General features: G+C 36.5%; 1 protein-coding gene across 1 annotated transcript; it reads left to right on the forward strand.

The window, feature by feature from the left end:
• The first annotated feature begins 2,270 nt into the window (after positions 1-2,270).
• Positions 2,271-3,355, forward strand: LOC114415975. Its single transcript, XM_028380842.1, has 2 exons — positions 2,271-2,519; positions 2,612-3,355. The coding sequence occupies exons 1-2, from the start codon at positions 2,271-2,273 to the stop codon at positions 3,353-3,355; spliced, it is 993 nt and encodes a 330-aa protein (XP_028236643.1).
• The last annotated feature ends 14,181 nt before the right edge of the window (positions 3,356-17,536 follow it).

The following is a 17,536-nucleotide window of genomic DNA, read 5'->3' on the forward strand; positions in this document are numbered from 1 at the left end:
TTGAAGGTAGAAGAAGATGAATGAAGGGAGAGGAAGAGAAGAGCATGAAATTTAGTGCCTCTAAAGAAGTCTGAACTTTGAAGTTTAATTCTCAAATGATCAAAGTTGAAAAAATGCACACATATGACCTTTATTTATAACCTAAGTGTTACACAAAAATTGAAGGGAAATTTGAATTACTATTCAAATTTCACTTGAATTTGAAATTGAATTTGTGGAGCCAAAAATTCACTAATTATGATTAGTGAATTTCAGTTATGGTTCAGCCCACTAATCCAAGACTAAGTCCAAGATTATCCACTAAGTGTGCTTTGGTGTCATGAGGCATGTAAAGCATGAAGGACATGCACAAAGTGTGACTATATGATGTAGCAATGGGGTGTAGCAAACAAATGCTCACCTCTCCTTTTAAAATTTAATTGGTTTGGGCTTCTCCCAATTCAATTAAATTTATTTCCCAACACAACCGCTAATACAAAAACTAGTCTAGGTGCCCTAAAATACAAGGGCTGAAAAATCCTACATTTCTAGGCCCTAAGGCTCATGAGAACCCTAGGGCCTTCTCTTCCATCTCTGGCCCAATCTTCTTGGAGTCTTCTATCCAATGCCCTTAGGGGGTAGGATTGCATCACTAGGCTTTAGGGTTTGCTTCCTGTTTGGACATATCTTTTTGTTCCCACAAATTATAAATACACAACCCTTTTTCTTCATTTGATGTGTTCCATCTTGCACTTTTGTCTGTTTTCATTCTTCTGCATATTTATTTTTGTTGCGATTAAATGATTTGACGCAGATCCAACAATGAGTCCTGTGAAAGTAGTGATACCGAGGACCTGGATGTTGATTTTAAGAAACTAAAAAATCAAGCCGAGAAAGGGGAAGATGAGGATTAAGGGCTTCTTCCAGAGTTGAAAAGAATGATTAAGCAAGAACAAAGGGAAGTGAAGCCATACCAAGAGGAAACAGAAGTTGTGAACTTAGGTGTTGGCGAAGAAAGAAAGGAAGTCAAGGTCGGCACTGGCATGTCCGCAAACGTCTGAGATGAATTAGTGGCTCTGTTGTGAGACTACCAAGACATCTTTGCTTGGTCCTACCAAGATATGTCTGGTTTGAGTTTCGACATCGTACAACACAGACTACCTCTAAATCCTAAGTGTTCCCCGGTAAAGCAAAACCTGAGGAGGATGAAGCCTGAGATGTCCCTAAAAATAAAAGAAAAAGTAAAGAAGCAATTCGATGTTGGCTTATTGGCCGTTGCTCGGTACCTGGAATGGGTTGCCAACATCGTGCCAGTCCCTAAAAAGGATGGAAAGGTGTGAATGTGCGTGGACTATCAGGATCTAAGTCGAGCCAGTCCAAAGGATAACTTTCCTTTGTTACACATCGATATCCTTGTAGATAACACAACCAATTTTACCTATTTTCTTTCATGGATGGGTTCTCGAGCTATAATCAGATAAAGATGGCACCGGAGGATATCGAAAAGACAATCTTCATCACCCTATGGGGAACTTTCTGCTACAAGGTGATGTTCTTTGGGCTCAAAAAGCTAGGGCAACTTACTAATGGGGTATGGTGGTGTTATTCCACAACATGATGCATAAAGAGATTGAAGTCTACATGAATGACATGATCGCTAAATCAAAGACCGAGGAGGAACACCTTGTCAATTTACGAAAGTTGTCCAAGCGGCTGCGAAATACCAATTAAGGCTGAGTTCCACAAAGTGTACTTTCGGGGTCAAATCCGGAAAGTTGCTCGGTTTTGTAGTGAGTCAGAAAGTAATAGAGGTAGACCCAAACAAGGTAAAAGCCATCCTTGAAATGCCCGAGCCATGCATCGAGAAGCAGGTCCGAGGTTTCCTTGGATGATTGAACTACATAGCAAGGTTCATATCACAGCTGACCGCCACTTGCGAGCCTCTTTTCAAGCTGTTACGTAACAATCAGTCCGTCTGATGGGACGATGATTGTCTAGTGGCGTTCGAAAGGATTAAACGGTGGCTCATGAATCATCCTGTGCTTGTTCCACTAGTGCCCAGAAGACCCTTTATCCTGTATATGGTTGTGTTAGATGAGTCAATGGGGTGTGTGCTGGGACAACATGATGAGTCTGGAAGAAAGGAATAGGTTGTCTATTACTTGAGCAAGAAGTTCACGGCATGCGAGATGAACTACTCTTTGATAAAATGGACGTGTTGTGCCTTGGTGTGGGTGGCTCACCGTTTGAGGCAGTACATGTTGAATTACACCACTTGGTTGGTATCCAAAATGGATCCCGTCAAGTACATCTTTGAAAAGCCCTCTCTCACTGGACGGATCACTCGGTGGCAGATTCTATTTTCAGAGTTTGATATTGTTTATGTCACTCAGAAGGTGATGAAGGGAAGTGCCTTGGTAGATTACCTGGCTCAACAGCCCATGAATGACTATCAGCCTATGCATCCAGAATTCCCTGATGAGGACATTATGACCTTGTTTGAGGAGGAAGTAGAGGATGAAGACAAGGACAAATGGATCGTGTGGTTTGACAATATGTCTAATGCACTAGGCCATGGAGTTGGGGCAGTATTGGTTTCCCTGAATGAAAAATATATACCTTTCACGGCTAGGTTGGGTTCGACTGCAGAAACAACATAGCTGAGTATGAGGCATGTGCCCTTGGGACCCAAGCGGTGATCAACTTCAAGGTCAAGTTGCTCAAGGTATACGAGGACTCGGCCTTGGTAATTCACCAGCTGAAGGGTGAATGGAAGACCAGAGACCATAAATTGGTGCCTTACCAAGTTTACATTAGGAAGTTGATAGAATTCTTTGATGACATATCTTTTCATCACATTCCTAGAGAGGAAAATCAGATGGCCGACGCCCTCGCCGCCCTAGCGTCCATGTTCCAACTAAGCCCGCATGAAGATTTGTCGTACATCGAATTCATATGTCATGGAAATCCTGCACATTATTGCTTAATAGAAGAAGAAAAGGATGGTAAGCCTTGGTACTTCGATATCAAACAATACATTGAAGACAAGGAATACCCGCCTGAGGCCTTTGACAACGACAAGAGGACATTGCGAAGGTTGGCGGCCAGCTTCTTCCTGAGTGGAAATATCTTATACAAGAGGAACCATGACATGGTATTGCTTCAATGTGTGGATGCCAGAGTGGCTGAGCAAATGCTAATAAAGGTGCATGAAGGATCCTTTGGAACGCATGCCAATGGACGTGCCATGGCCCGAAAAATTCTAAGAGCGGGGTATTACTGGCTCACTATGGAGAGTATTGTTGCATCCATGAGAGGAAATGCCATAAGTGTCAGGCCTTCGCCGATAATGTTAATGCTCCACCCATACCTTTGAATGTCTTGGCAGCACCTTGACCATTCTCTATGTGGGGCATAGACGTGATCGGAGCCATTGAGCCTAAGGCTTCAAATGGGCATCGCTTCATCTTAGTCGTCATTGACTACTTCACCAAATGGGCCGAAGCAGCTTCATACTCTAGTGTAACTAGGAGTGTGGTGATTAGATTCATAAAAAAGGAGATAATTTGCCGATATGGGTTGCCCAGGAAAATCATCTCCGATAATGCCACCAATCTGAACAACAAGATGATGAAGGAAATGTGTGAGGATTTCAACATCCAACACCATAATTCCATGCCTTATAGGCCTAAGATGAATGGGGTAGTCGAGGCTGCCAATAAAAATATCAAGAAGATAGTTCAGAAGATGACCATGTCATACAAGGATTAGCATGAGATGCTTCCCTTTGCATTGCATGGTTATCGAACTTCGGTGCACACATCTATTGGAGCCACCCCTTTCTCTTTGGTATATGAGATGGAGGTTGTGCTCCTGTTTAAGGTGGAGGTTTCTTCTTTGAGAATCCTAGCCGAGTCAGGGTTGGAAGAATTAGAATGGGCCCAAGCACACTTTGATCAGTTGAATTTATCGAGGGTAAGAGATTGACCGCCATAAGTCATGGGTGACTATATCAAAGCAAAATGAAGAATGCTTTTGACAAGAGGATGCGCCTACGCAAGTTTAGTGAGAGAGATCTTGTCCTAAAGAAAGTATCGCAGGCTCAAAAGGACCATAGAGGGAAATGGGCCCTAAATTATGAAGGACCGTTTGTTGTGAAGAAGGCTTTTTCGGGAGGAGCATTGTTGCTTACAAACATGGATGACGAAGAGCTGCCTCCGCCTATGAACTCTGATATCGTTAAGCAGTATTTTGCATAATGCCTGGGGCAATTAGAAGGCTTAACATCTGGCCATCCTCAAGGACTCATTGGAATCTCCAAGTTTTGAAATCTTTTGTAAACCATAAATTGCAGCATTACTAAAGGTGGGTTAATGATTTGCATCTCCACCTCTAGTGTTGTGTCCTTTACTTTCTATTGTCTTTAAGAACATACACTCTCGATCTTGCTCACTAATTCCATAGCCACTAAGCTCAATCAACGGGGTGTCGTAAGTGTTTAAGTAAAAATTGACCACCACAATAAACACCTCTGTAATTGTTACATTTTTACATTTGATCATAAACATGCATGCATTTGCATCTTATCATCAAAGGACCCTGCAAATCGGAAAATGAACAAAGAGTCATTTTGGGTGATGGTTAGCACCACACCGATTTGGGTAAGCACTAAGGGCAAGTGAAAGGTATTACAAGCCTTTTGTAGTATTGTTTCACATATTTTCATGATGTCACTTTCTTTGTCCAAGCTTAGGGGCAGGAACGCCCATGATTGATCGATCACCACCCCGTGTCTGGCTAAAGACATTAAAGAAGCGCTCCTAGGAGGCAGCCTAGTATCTCTAACTTTGCTCTTTAATTTCCTATTTCATACTTGTTCATTTTCTTGAACTATATCCTAAATTCACCTAAGTTTATATGCAATTATAGGATTTTTAGAGAGAAAATATAACAATGAATAACACAACTTTGCAAAGGATTTTTTGCAAAAAAAAAAATTAAAAATTAGCTCGCCTAGGCGAGCATGGTCTGACGAGAAAACATAAAAAGGGGAGGGGTGAAGCCATTTTCACCCCATTTCTTCCCCAAAACTCAAAACCTCCACCAAGCTTACGGGAACCACCATTGGCAGCAGCCCCCAAGCTTCGTTTGTGCACTTTTGGTTTCATTTTTTTCGCATTCCTTTCATCTCACGCAAGTAAGTACCATCTCCATTCAATTTTACCTTTTCCTTGTGGTATCTTGGTGCTTTATTTGTTATGTTTTTGCAATGTTTATGAGATAAATTATTTGTGAATCCATGACTTGAATGTGTGATTAGGGACTGCAATGGATGGCCCTAGGCCTATCCTTGATCCTATTGTAGATTGGTATGTCATGGTGTTCTCCATTCCTCATTTTTACATGCTTAAACATGCGCCCACCAACTGTTCGATAAAATACCTCAATGACCATTTCATGTATTGTTTTGGAATATAAGTGTGAAATTATTTTATGCAAGTACAACCATCATTTAGAATGTGTGAGCAACTTAGATTGGTGGATTAAAATACCAAGAGCATGAGCTAGGCTTGGAAATCTAGACCTTGTTTTAAATGCAAAATACATGAATTACATGAACATGTAAAAATGATTGGATGGAATTAACCTAATTATTGGTTGAGCTTGCTACACTATGATGGGCACATTGCATCTAAGTAACAGTAAAATGTTTTTCCAAAAAATAATAATATGCATTAGTGTGTGATTTTTTTTAATTAGTTGCACGGTGACACTTGCAATTAGCAAAAGAAACACACACCGCCCAAAGTTGGTTGGCTTTTTCTTGCGTAAGATAAATGAAATAATGGTTGTGCATTTCGTTCAAACTAACTTTTTATGGATGTGTCTTTGCAGGCAATGGCTCCAAAGAAGCTTCTCTCTAAGAGGACAAGGAAGGACGTCAGGGGAGAAGGATCCATTGCGGCTCCACAAGTGGACATAGAATTTGATGGACACCGCTTTCGGAGTGAGGAACACCAATACCGCTTTGAAGCGATCAAGAGTTGGTTTTTCCTCAAAGAGAGACGGGTCCAACTGAAAGAGGGGGAATACACTGAGTTCCAGGAGGAAGTTGCCAGAAGGCAATGGACTCTGCTCACAGGGCCTATGGCTAAATATGACCCAGAAATAGAAATGGAATTCTACGCTAATGCATGGCCCACAGAGGAAGGAGTCAAGGATAAGCGCTCCAGGGTGCAGGGCCAATGGGTCCCCTTTGACGAAGATGCCATAAATCAGTTCTTGGGGCATCTGTTGGTCCTGGAAGAGGGTCAACGTTGCGAGTTCAGTGAAAGGAGGAGCCACGCTTCGGGATTTGATGAGGAGGCCATAGGCTAGCTGCTGTGTATTGTATTCCCGGACAGGACTTCGCACGAAGCGTGATGGGAAGTCAGGTGTAGATCATGCGCACTAGCATGACCACGCTGACACAGATCTGAATGATGCTACTCCTCAGCAACATCCTTCCCAACAATCATAATTTTGATCTTCCCCTGCCAATGCCAGCTGGTCTACACCATCTTGACCCAGGTCAATATTCACGTGGCCCATCTAATCTTAGATGTCATTTACCAATTTGTAGGGATCACGCCTCCAAGACACCCAGTGGACCCGGAAAAGTCCAACAGAGCATTGGGATTTCAGACCTTGATCACAGGTCTTTGCTATGGAAGCAAAGCTTTCCAAGTTTATTTTGATGATGCCAAAGACTTAAGTCAAGAATCAAGAGTCAAACAAGTTTCAAGAATCAAAGAGTCATTCAAACAACAATCAAGATTCAAGTAAAGATTCAAGAAAAGACTCGAGATATGTAAGAACTTCAAGAAAAGCATCAAGATAAGTATAAAAAGATTTTTTCAAAAGAAAAGATTAAATAGCACAATTTTGTTCAAGAGAGTTTTTCAAAGAAAAATCTTTTACCAAGAGTTTTACTCTCTGGTAATCGATTACCAGAAGGCAGTAATCGATTACTAGTAGCCAACATTCTTTTCATACTGATTTACAAAGTAGTAATCGATTACCATGAGCATCTAATCGATTACCAATGTTTTTGAACGTTGAGATTTCAAATTTCAAGAGTCACAACTTGTGATAAAACATTTTCAAACTTGTGTAATCGATTACACAATATATGTAATCGATTACCAGTGTTTCTAAACGTTTTGATTTTTGAATTTAAACATGAAGAGTCACATTTGTTGATGTGTAATTGATTACACTATGATGGTAATTGATTACCAGTGACTGATTTTCAAAAATAAATTGCCAAAAGTCATAATTTTTAAAGTGACTAGTTTCTGAAGATTTTTTCAAGAGTTACAACTTTTAAAATGACTAGTTTTCAAAAGAGTCACAACTTTTAAAGTGACTAGTTTTCAAGAGAGTTACAACTTTTAAAGTGACTAGTTTTGAAGAAATTGTCAAGAGTCACAACTTTTAACTTGGTTTTTAAAGAGCCATCAAATGGCTATAAATGTGACCATGGCACGAATTTAAGAGAACTTTCTAATTCATTTCTCAGCATTCTTCTAAGAGTTTATGTTCAATACTTTCTTTATTCAAGAAAAGTTCATTGGCCAAAAACTTGTTCTATTCTTCTTCTTCATTCCTTCTCTCTCTTGCCAAAAGAATTCAAAGAACTAACCGTCTGAGAATTCTTTTGATTTTTTCCTTCTTCCTCTTGCCAAAAGAATTCAAAGAACTAACCGTCTAAGAATTCTTTTGATTCCCCAAACAAAGAATTCAAAGAACTAGCCGTCTGAGAATTCTTTGCCCAAACACTGAATTCAAAGAACTAACCGTCTGATAATTCTGAGTAAGAAGCGGGTAGCTTCTTGGTTGTAATAGTGAACACAAGGGAGGGTACATCCTTTGTGGTTCGCTTCAAGTAGAGGGTACATCTACTTGGTTGTTCAAAGAGAACAAGGGAGGGTACATCCTTTGTGGCTCTTTGCTTGTAAAGGATTTTACAAGGTTATTGGAAATCTCAAGAACCGTGGGTTGCTTGGGGACTGGACGTAGGCACGGGTTGTGGCCGAACCAGTATAAATATTGTGTTTGCTTTCTTCTTCCCTACACTCTTTAATTTTCCGTTGTGCACATTTTATTTCCGCTTTACTTTTGTCTAAGTTATTGTTTTTGTTCTTTACTTTCTCATAACTTAGTAGTAAAGCCTAATTGAATCTAGTAACATTAAGAAAAATAATTTTTAATTAGTCAAGACACATTCATAATTAATTCAACCCCCCATTCTTAATTATTCTGAGGCCACTTGATCCAACATTTGCTAGTTCTATGGGCTGCTGGTTACGCCCACGAAGCTCATCTGACCTCCCATTAATAGGTCCTTCATAGAAAAGTACTGCATGCCGAGGCAAGCACAGTAGTCGGGGTAGGACCACCAGCAGCCAGCCGCAGATGCACCATCACCACCTCTACAGCAGCGACCATCCCTAGAGTCCATCTTTGCTCACATGTAGAGGATGGAACTATACCCACAGCATGTGGCTAACCAGCAGGCGGCCAATCATAGGGGCCATGTGCAGTTGAATGAGAGCTTTTATCAGTATACCCTGCATCAATCGCGCTAGGATCCCAATCCTTACTCGTGGCTTACTCTCGAGTAGTTAGGGGCCACAATTGCATGGCCTGGAGATAGACCCAGTTTTCAGGCAGGGGCAAGACCCACAGGGGTCCCAGGAGATGAAGATGGAGCTCAGGAAGATGATGACATGGCCGATGTGATGGACTTCTTCCTTTGAGGAGGCTAACCGCTTGACCGAAATCACTTAAAATTGTGAACTCGTCTTCATTTTATTTATCACTTTTAGTATTTGTTTGTTATTTCATTGTGATGGAACTTGTCTTTATTTTATCGCTTCCAGTATGTTGTCATGTCATTTCATTATGATGGAACCCGTCTTTATTTTATCACTTCTAGTATGTTGTCATGTTATTTCATTGTGATGGTTTGTTTGAAACAAGAAAAACTAAGCAAAAAAGGGGGGATTTTGTGTATGGTTTCTTTTCTTTCGCGCGCCTTTTGTCCCTTTAATAAGTACGGTCTCGGGTTATAACTTTGCCCAAGATTCAAACTTTTTGTAAAAAAAACAAAACTAAAACTAAAACTAACATGCTTTTAAAAAAGAAATGATCGCTAGTTTTCTTTGGAAAGTTCACGGATCAGAACACGAAAGGTTTTTTTGAAAAAAAAAAAAAGAAATGTGCACTTAGAGGGTGAAAACAACGAAAGACTTTCCCAAATGCCAAAATGGACTCGGATGTTTTGTGTGACTTGATAAAAGAGCAATTGTTGAAACACTGGTTTGGCCTGAATGTGGAAACGAACCCTAAGCCTTAGTGTTTGTATGGCCACAAAGCCTTATATTTGAGTGTCTGCATGGATATGTGCTATGGCCATTCCCTTCTTTCTGAGCCATTGGCCAAACAGATGTCCCAATATACATTATGTTCTGCCATTTGCAGGCCTTTTGAGCCAAACATCAACTTTTTGCCATAACCTTGACCTAGGATGGAAATTTCCAACCTTACCCTAGGATGAGAGAGCAGGGGGTATTCCAAGCGAAGCTTCTATTATCTTGGGTTAGAGGTGTTCGTCAAAATATAAAAAAAAAAAAGCAAAAGAAAAACACAAAGAACAAAAACAACAAAGAAAGAAAGCAAAAGAAAAGAAAGAAAAAGAAAGAGAAAGAATCAATCAAGCAAAGATAGAAGAAGAGCAAAGGAAAATAGAAAAGAAAAACAAGTTCTTTGGACCAGACGATGTCTGAACAATGTGCAGAATTGTCGAAAAAAAAGGGAGAAGAGCAATAGTAACTTGGTTAAGACACCGGGGGGTGTAAAGTGATCGCCTACTTTAGTTACTAACCAAATCTTTGTGTCTGCTATCCTATTCCACACCAAAAAAAGGAGAAAGGGAAAAAGCAAGGGGAAAGGCCAGAACAACTAAAACCAAAATTTCCTACAAAATTTGACCTTATAAAGTCATATTGATCCATGATGATTATGTGTATTATCTTCGATTTGATGGGAAATGACTTGAAAAATAAATTTATAACATGTCTGTGGTTTGGAATTAGGATGAAACACTTGTCTATGTGAAACTTTATACACCTTAAGCGATTTTCCTCTATTCGGTTGGACCCAGTGTTTCCTCTAATGTTCTCTTAGAAACGAAATGCTAATGTCTTAAATCTCATTTTTGGTTATGAGAAATTCTATCTGCATGCTTTCATTCCCCGTTGGTCACATTGTTTTTTTCAAAAAAAAAATGTATGTTGTTATGATCGGTTTGGGGGTTTGTTTCTTTACCTGGTGTGTTCACGTTTTAGTGAAAGATTTCAAAGACTTCAATGTTTTTTGTCAAGACTTCAATGTCTTCTTTACATTTCAAAGACTTCAATGTCTTTTGTCAACATCTTCTTTACATTTCAAGACTTCAAAGTCTTTTGTTTGGTGCTCTTGATACTTCATACATTTATTCTTTTGACATGTTTCACTGCTTTGGTTTTCGCCAGTTGCCGATCGGACAGCAAGATCGCTGGGATGAAATTAGCGTCCTTATCTTTACTTACCTTTTTATTTTCAATAAAAGATAAGTAAAGAGGGACAATTGTCAGACCCTAATTTCGCTGGGGACTATCATTCACTAACGTTTTGATTCTCGCTAGCTGAATTGATCTGTTCGACACCAGTTGCGACGTTTCGGTAAAGAATGTGGAAAATACCCAAAAAGGAGGGCAAAAGGATCATTTTAAGCTTTTTTCTAACCCTTGGCTCGCCCAGGCTTACCTCTGGCTCACCTGGACCCCCAAATAGCTTAGGGGTGAAGTAACCAACTCACCTGGGCGAGCAAGGTTACTTCAGGTTGAAGCAACAACTCACTTGGGCGAGTTGCAGATCCACCAAACCCCCTTATTTCCTATAAATAGGCGCGAGGAGGGGCTGAAGAAAGGGTTCAACTTTCAAACATTGAGAGGTTTAAGTGAAAATCAGAGAGAAGGAGAAGAAAGAAGAGAAAAATGAGGCCGAGGCGCTACCAAATCACGACCGTAATCAACTTCTACATCGTTCATTGTTTGGTGTTCTTCATTCATCATCTAATTAGTATTTATTTTAAGGATTTGGATACAATCTTTACACCCTTAGGGATCCTCTTTGTTGCTTTGCACATCTTCATCTCATTCTTCTACCATCAATAATCTCTTTTCTTCTTGTAAAGTGAGTTTTGACCGATCATTTACATCACAAATCATCTTTTAATGAGATTAAAAGTTAATAAGTGAAACCAAGATGAAATCAACATGTAATTGAGTTTTTGTCCATAAAAGTCGCTTGAATCCATTCAAGGTCCAAAACCTTAACGGTCTCTTTTATTTTTTTGGTTAAAATGAACCTTTCAAAAGTTTAAAATCAACTCAACGCACAATTTTCTTGCTTTTAAAGAACTACGTAGATTTGAGTTCCTCGTCGCACTTGAGGATACGTAGGAGCAAGGGAAACGTTCTTGTCGACCCCAAAAAGTAAAAAAAAAAACATAAAAAAGGAAAATAGATAAATATAGAAGTCACGATTTTACACACTTGATTAAAGGTTGTCGTCTCTTATGACGAACGCGTGGGGTGCTAATACCTTCCCCGTACATAAACAACTCCTAAACCCTTATTCTTAAAATTCGCAAACCCCTTCTTGGTTTTTTCTAACGTTTTCCTCAAATAAACGTTGGTGGTGACTCCCGCGCATTTTCTTTTTCTGGAAGACGCACCCTTGAATCTCGCCTCACTTTCCCGCTGAAGGGTAGGTTGCGACAGATATGAGAATACATCACATGTGGAAAAAAGAGGCTCTACTGATGCATAAAATATGTATGCACAAGGGAAAGTGTACCCTACGCAGTAGTAACAATAAGCCTAAGTTCGGATATCGTACTCAAGGGATCAGTTGTGTTCCTCGATAACTAAAATTATTAAACTAAATAATTGGAGTAGTTTAAGAAGATATTGAATTATTTTTGTGATTTTAATTTTAATAGGAAACAAGTAAAGTATTGTAAAAGAGAGAATTGAGTGATATTAAAAATAATTGTGTATTATAATGTACTAGTATCAATTTCCCCCAACCCTGTTCTATGAAATTCCTACCCGAGTCAATTACCAATTCCCAAAGTCACCTAAAGCCTTTGATTTGGGTCATTAGATTCTTTCTCCTTAAATCAATATTCCAAATATCATGAATATACCAATTTAAGGAAAATGATAAAATAAAGTCTAGGGATGACTAATTCAAAGATAAACTAATCTATTGGAGATTACCCAAAGAGTTTGATAATGTAGTTTAGTATAAAATATTCACTACCTAGATCTACCAAATACATGTAGATTATCATCATTGTATATTCAATTAAGTTATGATTGATCAAGTTTTAATTGACAATAAAAATAAGGTAAGAATTAATTAACATAAAACATCAAGGAATTTGATTAATAACAAGGGAAGGAGTAAATTGGGCAGTTACATCATAACCCGTAAACTTTGAGAGACTAATCGTTCATGGTCAAAGCAAAACTAGAAAGCATGGAAGAAATTAGCATAAACATACCAATAGGGAAGGAATGATGATCACGATTCATCCTCACAGTGTTGTTCACACCTCATAAATGCTCAAAACACTCTTAAGGCTCTAAAAATCATAAACTAAATAATGAATTTCGAATATGATTAAGTACAAACACCAACTTCTTATTTATAGATAAATATTTTGATATAATCTCTAAAGATAATTACTTTAATTAGGCACACTATAGGTAGATATTCTAATATGATCTCTAAAGATAATTACTTGAATTAGGTGCACTATAGATAAATATTCTAATTAGATCCCTAAAGATAATTACTTTAATTAGACTCCTAAAGATAGTTTCCTTAATTAATTTTAGTCTTACAAACAATAAAATGGTAAAAAGAATAACTTTTGTTTTGAAGTTTTTGACTAATGCTCACCAGTGCATCGGATGACGTTCCCAAAGCATTATAAGGAGTGAATATAGATAGGAATTTGATTCAACAAAGCCTTAGTTTAATCTAGTTGTAGTGCTAATTGAGTTTGAAGATTCATTAAGAAGCATGTAAGATGATTAAAGCATAAAATATCCAACATTTTTGTATAATAAAAAATGTATACACATCATAATAGAGAAAATTTTGGTGGTAGATATCAAAGCATGTGAAATACAACATAGTTCCACTTGGTAATTAATTTTCCAATATGAACATAGATACTTGAATCCAAAGTGATGATCAACAACCAAAAGGTAAAAGAGATATACCGGTACCACAATTTGACATCACTTGCCTAAGATCTTTCTTTTCCTTTGCAGTTCCCAAAAGATCCTAGTAGCATAAACTTGAAATAGACTCATTCAAAGCCCATTGAAAATTAGAAAAGAAAGAAAAAATCCTTTTAAAAAAACAAAATAAAGAAAAGTGGAGAGTCAAGTTCGAACATTGCAGCAATGGAAAATTAAACAAAGAAGGTAAAACATAGGACCTTGATAATTTTGGTTTCAAAATTTATTGAAAATATATTTGATCTATCATGATCTCTGTTCTTAGCATTGATTAAAAAAAATCTCACAAATATTGTCACTATTGTTGAAACTTATAAAACTAATATAAGCTTGATTTTCAAGTTTAAATTTGAATTTTTTTCAAGCATTAACACCATACATGTTACAGGAGCATGAAGGAAGGGTTATTAAACTTCACAAAGTCATTACAAATAACTTTTTGTTTTTACCTCCGAGGATACCAACATTGGCCAAGGGATCTAGGATCAATATCTGCGAGGGATGAAAACACTAAATATATAAAAGATAATTATGCCTAAATGCAATTGTAAGCATACTTTTCCACTCCATACAAAATAAGAGTTTATATACATATCTCATGTCAATATGAAGTATCAAGTGAACATGTTTCATACACTACATATTAGAATGTGAAGGCCAATTGCAACTACCCAATATAAGAATGTAAAGGTTAATTGAAACTCCTAAATCCAATGATATTTGACAATCAACCCCGTAATATAAGGCTTAACCTATGACAAGAACCAAAAAAAGAAGTAAAAAGGTGAATTTTTTTCAGCAAAATAGATTAGGAAAGCAACAAAGAAAGAAAGGCAAAATAAAAAATAAGATTTATATCACCTTAAACATTGCAAGGCTGAATCAACAAAGTGATGAACTAACTTTGTAATTTGTTTTTTAAAATGAATTGTCATATTGTAAACATTTTTTTTGTAAAACAAAAAACTTTATAATGAGAAACATGACTATTAAATACTTTAGTGTCAAAATATTCAACATAACATTTACAATTCATAGGTTCAACAATAAACAATTCAACAATGTTTTGATAAAATAAATAGAAGAAACATCACCAAACATATTTTATAACAACAACATACATAAACCATTAACCCAGGCCATAACTGAAATATCAATTAGTTAACAGCCACATACCTAACAAGAACACCTCACACAAAATTTGTGTTCGCATAGGCTATCCAAGTTTCCCAACATGCCATTAACCCAATCCCATACAACAACACCATATATCATATCAAAAGGAATAACAAAATAATTGAAGATAAGTTCAATCGTGAAAACAAATCTTACCCGAAGCACATAGTTCTAATTTCTACAAAGAGAAGATGAGAATGTTTCAATAATATGGAAAAGAGAATATGAAAACCCCTAAAAGCATAGCCATGAAAAGAAAACTTACTCAAAGCACATTTTTTTCTTTAACTATACAATGCATGAATTTTAATCTCACATAGATAGTCTTTGTCGCCATCATCATGTCCATCATCGTCTCCGTCTTTGGCATCGTAACAACAATCAACGATGGTGATTGGTTTGAGGCACTGACTTACTTAGTAGTGAATGTGATTTTGGAGAAGGAAGACGGGCCGGGATCACGGTATAATGACGAACATTGGTTGGTTTTGTAGAAGAAAATAGTGGAAATGGAAAGGGAAATGTGAAGAAGAATGTTGTGAAGTAGGGGAAACAATGATGAGAGAAACATGAAAGATGTTTTGATACAGATTCAAAATTCAAATTTCGAATCTATCGTGAGAGTGAGGAGGGTTTCTTTTTTTTTTTGGAGTCCTAAAGTTTCTTCATTTTTTGGTGAGAGAAAGAATTGATTTTATTATTTTGAAAATAAAATTTGTGCCAGAAGGTGATTGAATGTTTTGGTTGGGAATTTGGATCAACCATAAGGTGACACGTGATAAGGGAAAATATTATTTTATTAAGGTACAATACATTAGGGTATAGGAGACACATATGCACACATCTCGATTTAGTTCCATGAAGTGTAGTTGTCTTTTGGGACTTACTAGTGGTCCAGTGACTATTTCATTTTGGATGATTGTACTACTTATGTACTTGAGACATATGCCTCCTTGGTCTTACGTAATCTTATATTGTATTATATTTTCCTTGTGTTTGTTTATTTTAAGGTGTTGATAGTGTCACTTAACTTTTGAAAGAAAATAAAAAATACCCATAATTTCATAATCAAATTAAAAATAGTTTTCATAATAATTAGTCTTTAGAGAGAATGAAGTATCATCTCTACATTGTGTCAACTTGATGGTGGGTGTGTTGCGGATAATCACTACCATCATCTTTAATCAATTTTATTTGATTTTACATTATTACAAGATGAACATGAAACAACTTTCAAATAGCTATTGAAAATTTAGTTTCTGCAATGAAAGGAAAAAAGTTGGTATTTATAAAAAATAGTTAAGTAAATGATGATTTTCAACTGTTTTCCAACAATAATGGAGAGTTCATTCCCAATATTAAAAAAATATCTTTAAAGAAGATAATATTGAGCCTTATGTTGAAATGAAATTTGATTCCTTAGAAAAAGTTGAAGATTTTAACAAAGGCAAAATGATTTGACTTTTGTACTCACTTTAGTAAAGAAAATTGGTGCATTTTGGTATGTATGTGGTAAGGGACGTGATTGTAAAAATGGTAAAAAAAATTATAGATTTTTACAAACTATTTGTAAAGACAAAATGATTTACTTTCATACATTTTAGGAAAGAGAATTGTTACGTTTTGGTATGTTTTAGGAAAGGTAGTCATATAAGCGGCAAAAATGAGGTCCCCCCCCCCAAAGAAACATAAAAAAAATGTTTAATTATATTTATGAGATATCAAACACCATTTATTGTATTCAAGAAAAAGAATCAAAATATGTGGTTTATAAAAACATTGAACAATAATCATAAATATAATCATGTCATGACAAATACCGATAATGTATTTGATTGGAAGTGTTATTAGAAAATGAACTTTGTTACAAAAAAAATCATAGGAAAATTTAGTGAATAAGGTTTTCTAATTTATGTTAATAGAATCATGTGAAAATGTTGCATATGTTGCTTTCAAATTCAAATATTACAAATAAAAGCAAGCTCAAAATTCTATTTTTTTTTTCTATGCAACAATGTGATAATGCTGCTAAAATGATAAAGCTTAATACAATACAGTAATCAAGGTTTGGTTATACAAAATTTGGAGACGTAATTGAACAATCATTTTCAATCAATTTTATTTGGTTGTAAATTATTTGAAGATGAATTTAATACATTTTTCATATGATTATTTGAAACTTGACTTAAACAATAAATAGAAAAAAGTCGGTATCTATAATAATTAATAAGTAAATGGTAATTTGAACTATTCTCCAATAACAATGGAGAGTGCATTCCTTACATTAGATGATAGACCAATAGTACATTCTAACATTCAAGATGAACAACAAATTACTATAAGAGAAGAAGAATGTATTTACCCTTATATTGCAATGAAATTTGTTTTCTTAGAAAAAAAATACAAATTTTGAAAGGCAAAAGGATTTGAAATTTGTATTCGTTTTAGAAAGGAAAAATATTGCATTTTTGTAAGTGTTAGGGAATGTAATTGTCTAGTGAAAAAAAGTAACAAAAATGATGGTATCCCAAGGGAAACATAGAAAAAGTGTTCAACTATATATGGATGGGATACCAAACATCACCTATTTTGTCCAAGAAAAATAATCAATATATGTGGTTTATAAAATCTTTTGACAAAAATTATATTAATGTTATGGCAAATCCCAAGAGTATGTCTTATTTAACGTCTACCTTATTATCATTATTGTCAATGACATACATCCCTTGTTTCAACAAATTCTGAATTTCAAGAATTCACCTAAGAATTTCTCCCTTAGGCACACCCTTGGGGTGGGTAATTCATGTGCCGACGGGCTAGCAAAGCATAAAACATTGCATGAAGACTCCTTTTCATAGTGGACGGTCTACTCGCCACAACTTTCTCCCTTTGTTAGGCCTTAGACTTTTCTTTTCTTCTGCTTGCTTTTATCCTTTCCTACTTATAAAAAAACTACTTACATCCCTATATTTTAT

This window comes from Glycine soja, chromosome 6 (genome assembly GCF_004193775.1).
Source record: "Glycine soja cultivar W05 chromosome 6, ASM419377v2, whole genome shotgun sequence".
NCBI lineage: Eukaryota > Viridiplantae > Streptophyta > Magnoliopsida > Fabales > Fabaceae > Glycine > Glycine soja.

Coding starts and splice junctions, on each gene's coding strand:
- LOC114415975 (XM_028380842.1), top strand. CDS start 2,271: ATGGATCCCGTCAAGTACATCTTTGAAAAGCCCTCTCTCACTGGACGG. Junction 2,520..2,611: donor AAGACAAGGACAAATGGATC/GTGTGGTTTGAC, acceptor TTTCACGGCTAG/GTTGGGTTCGACTGCAGAAA.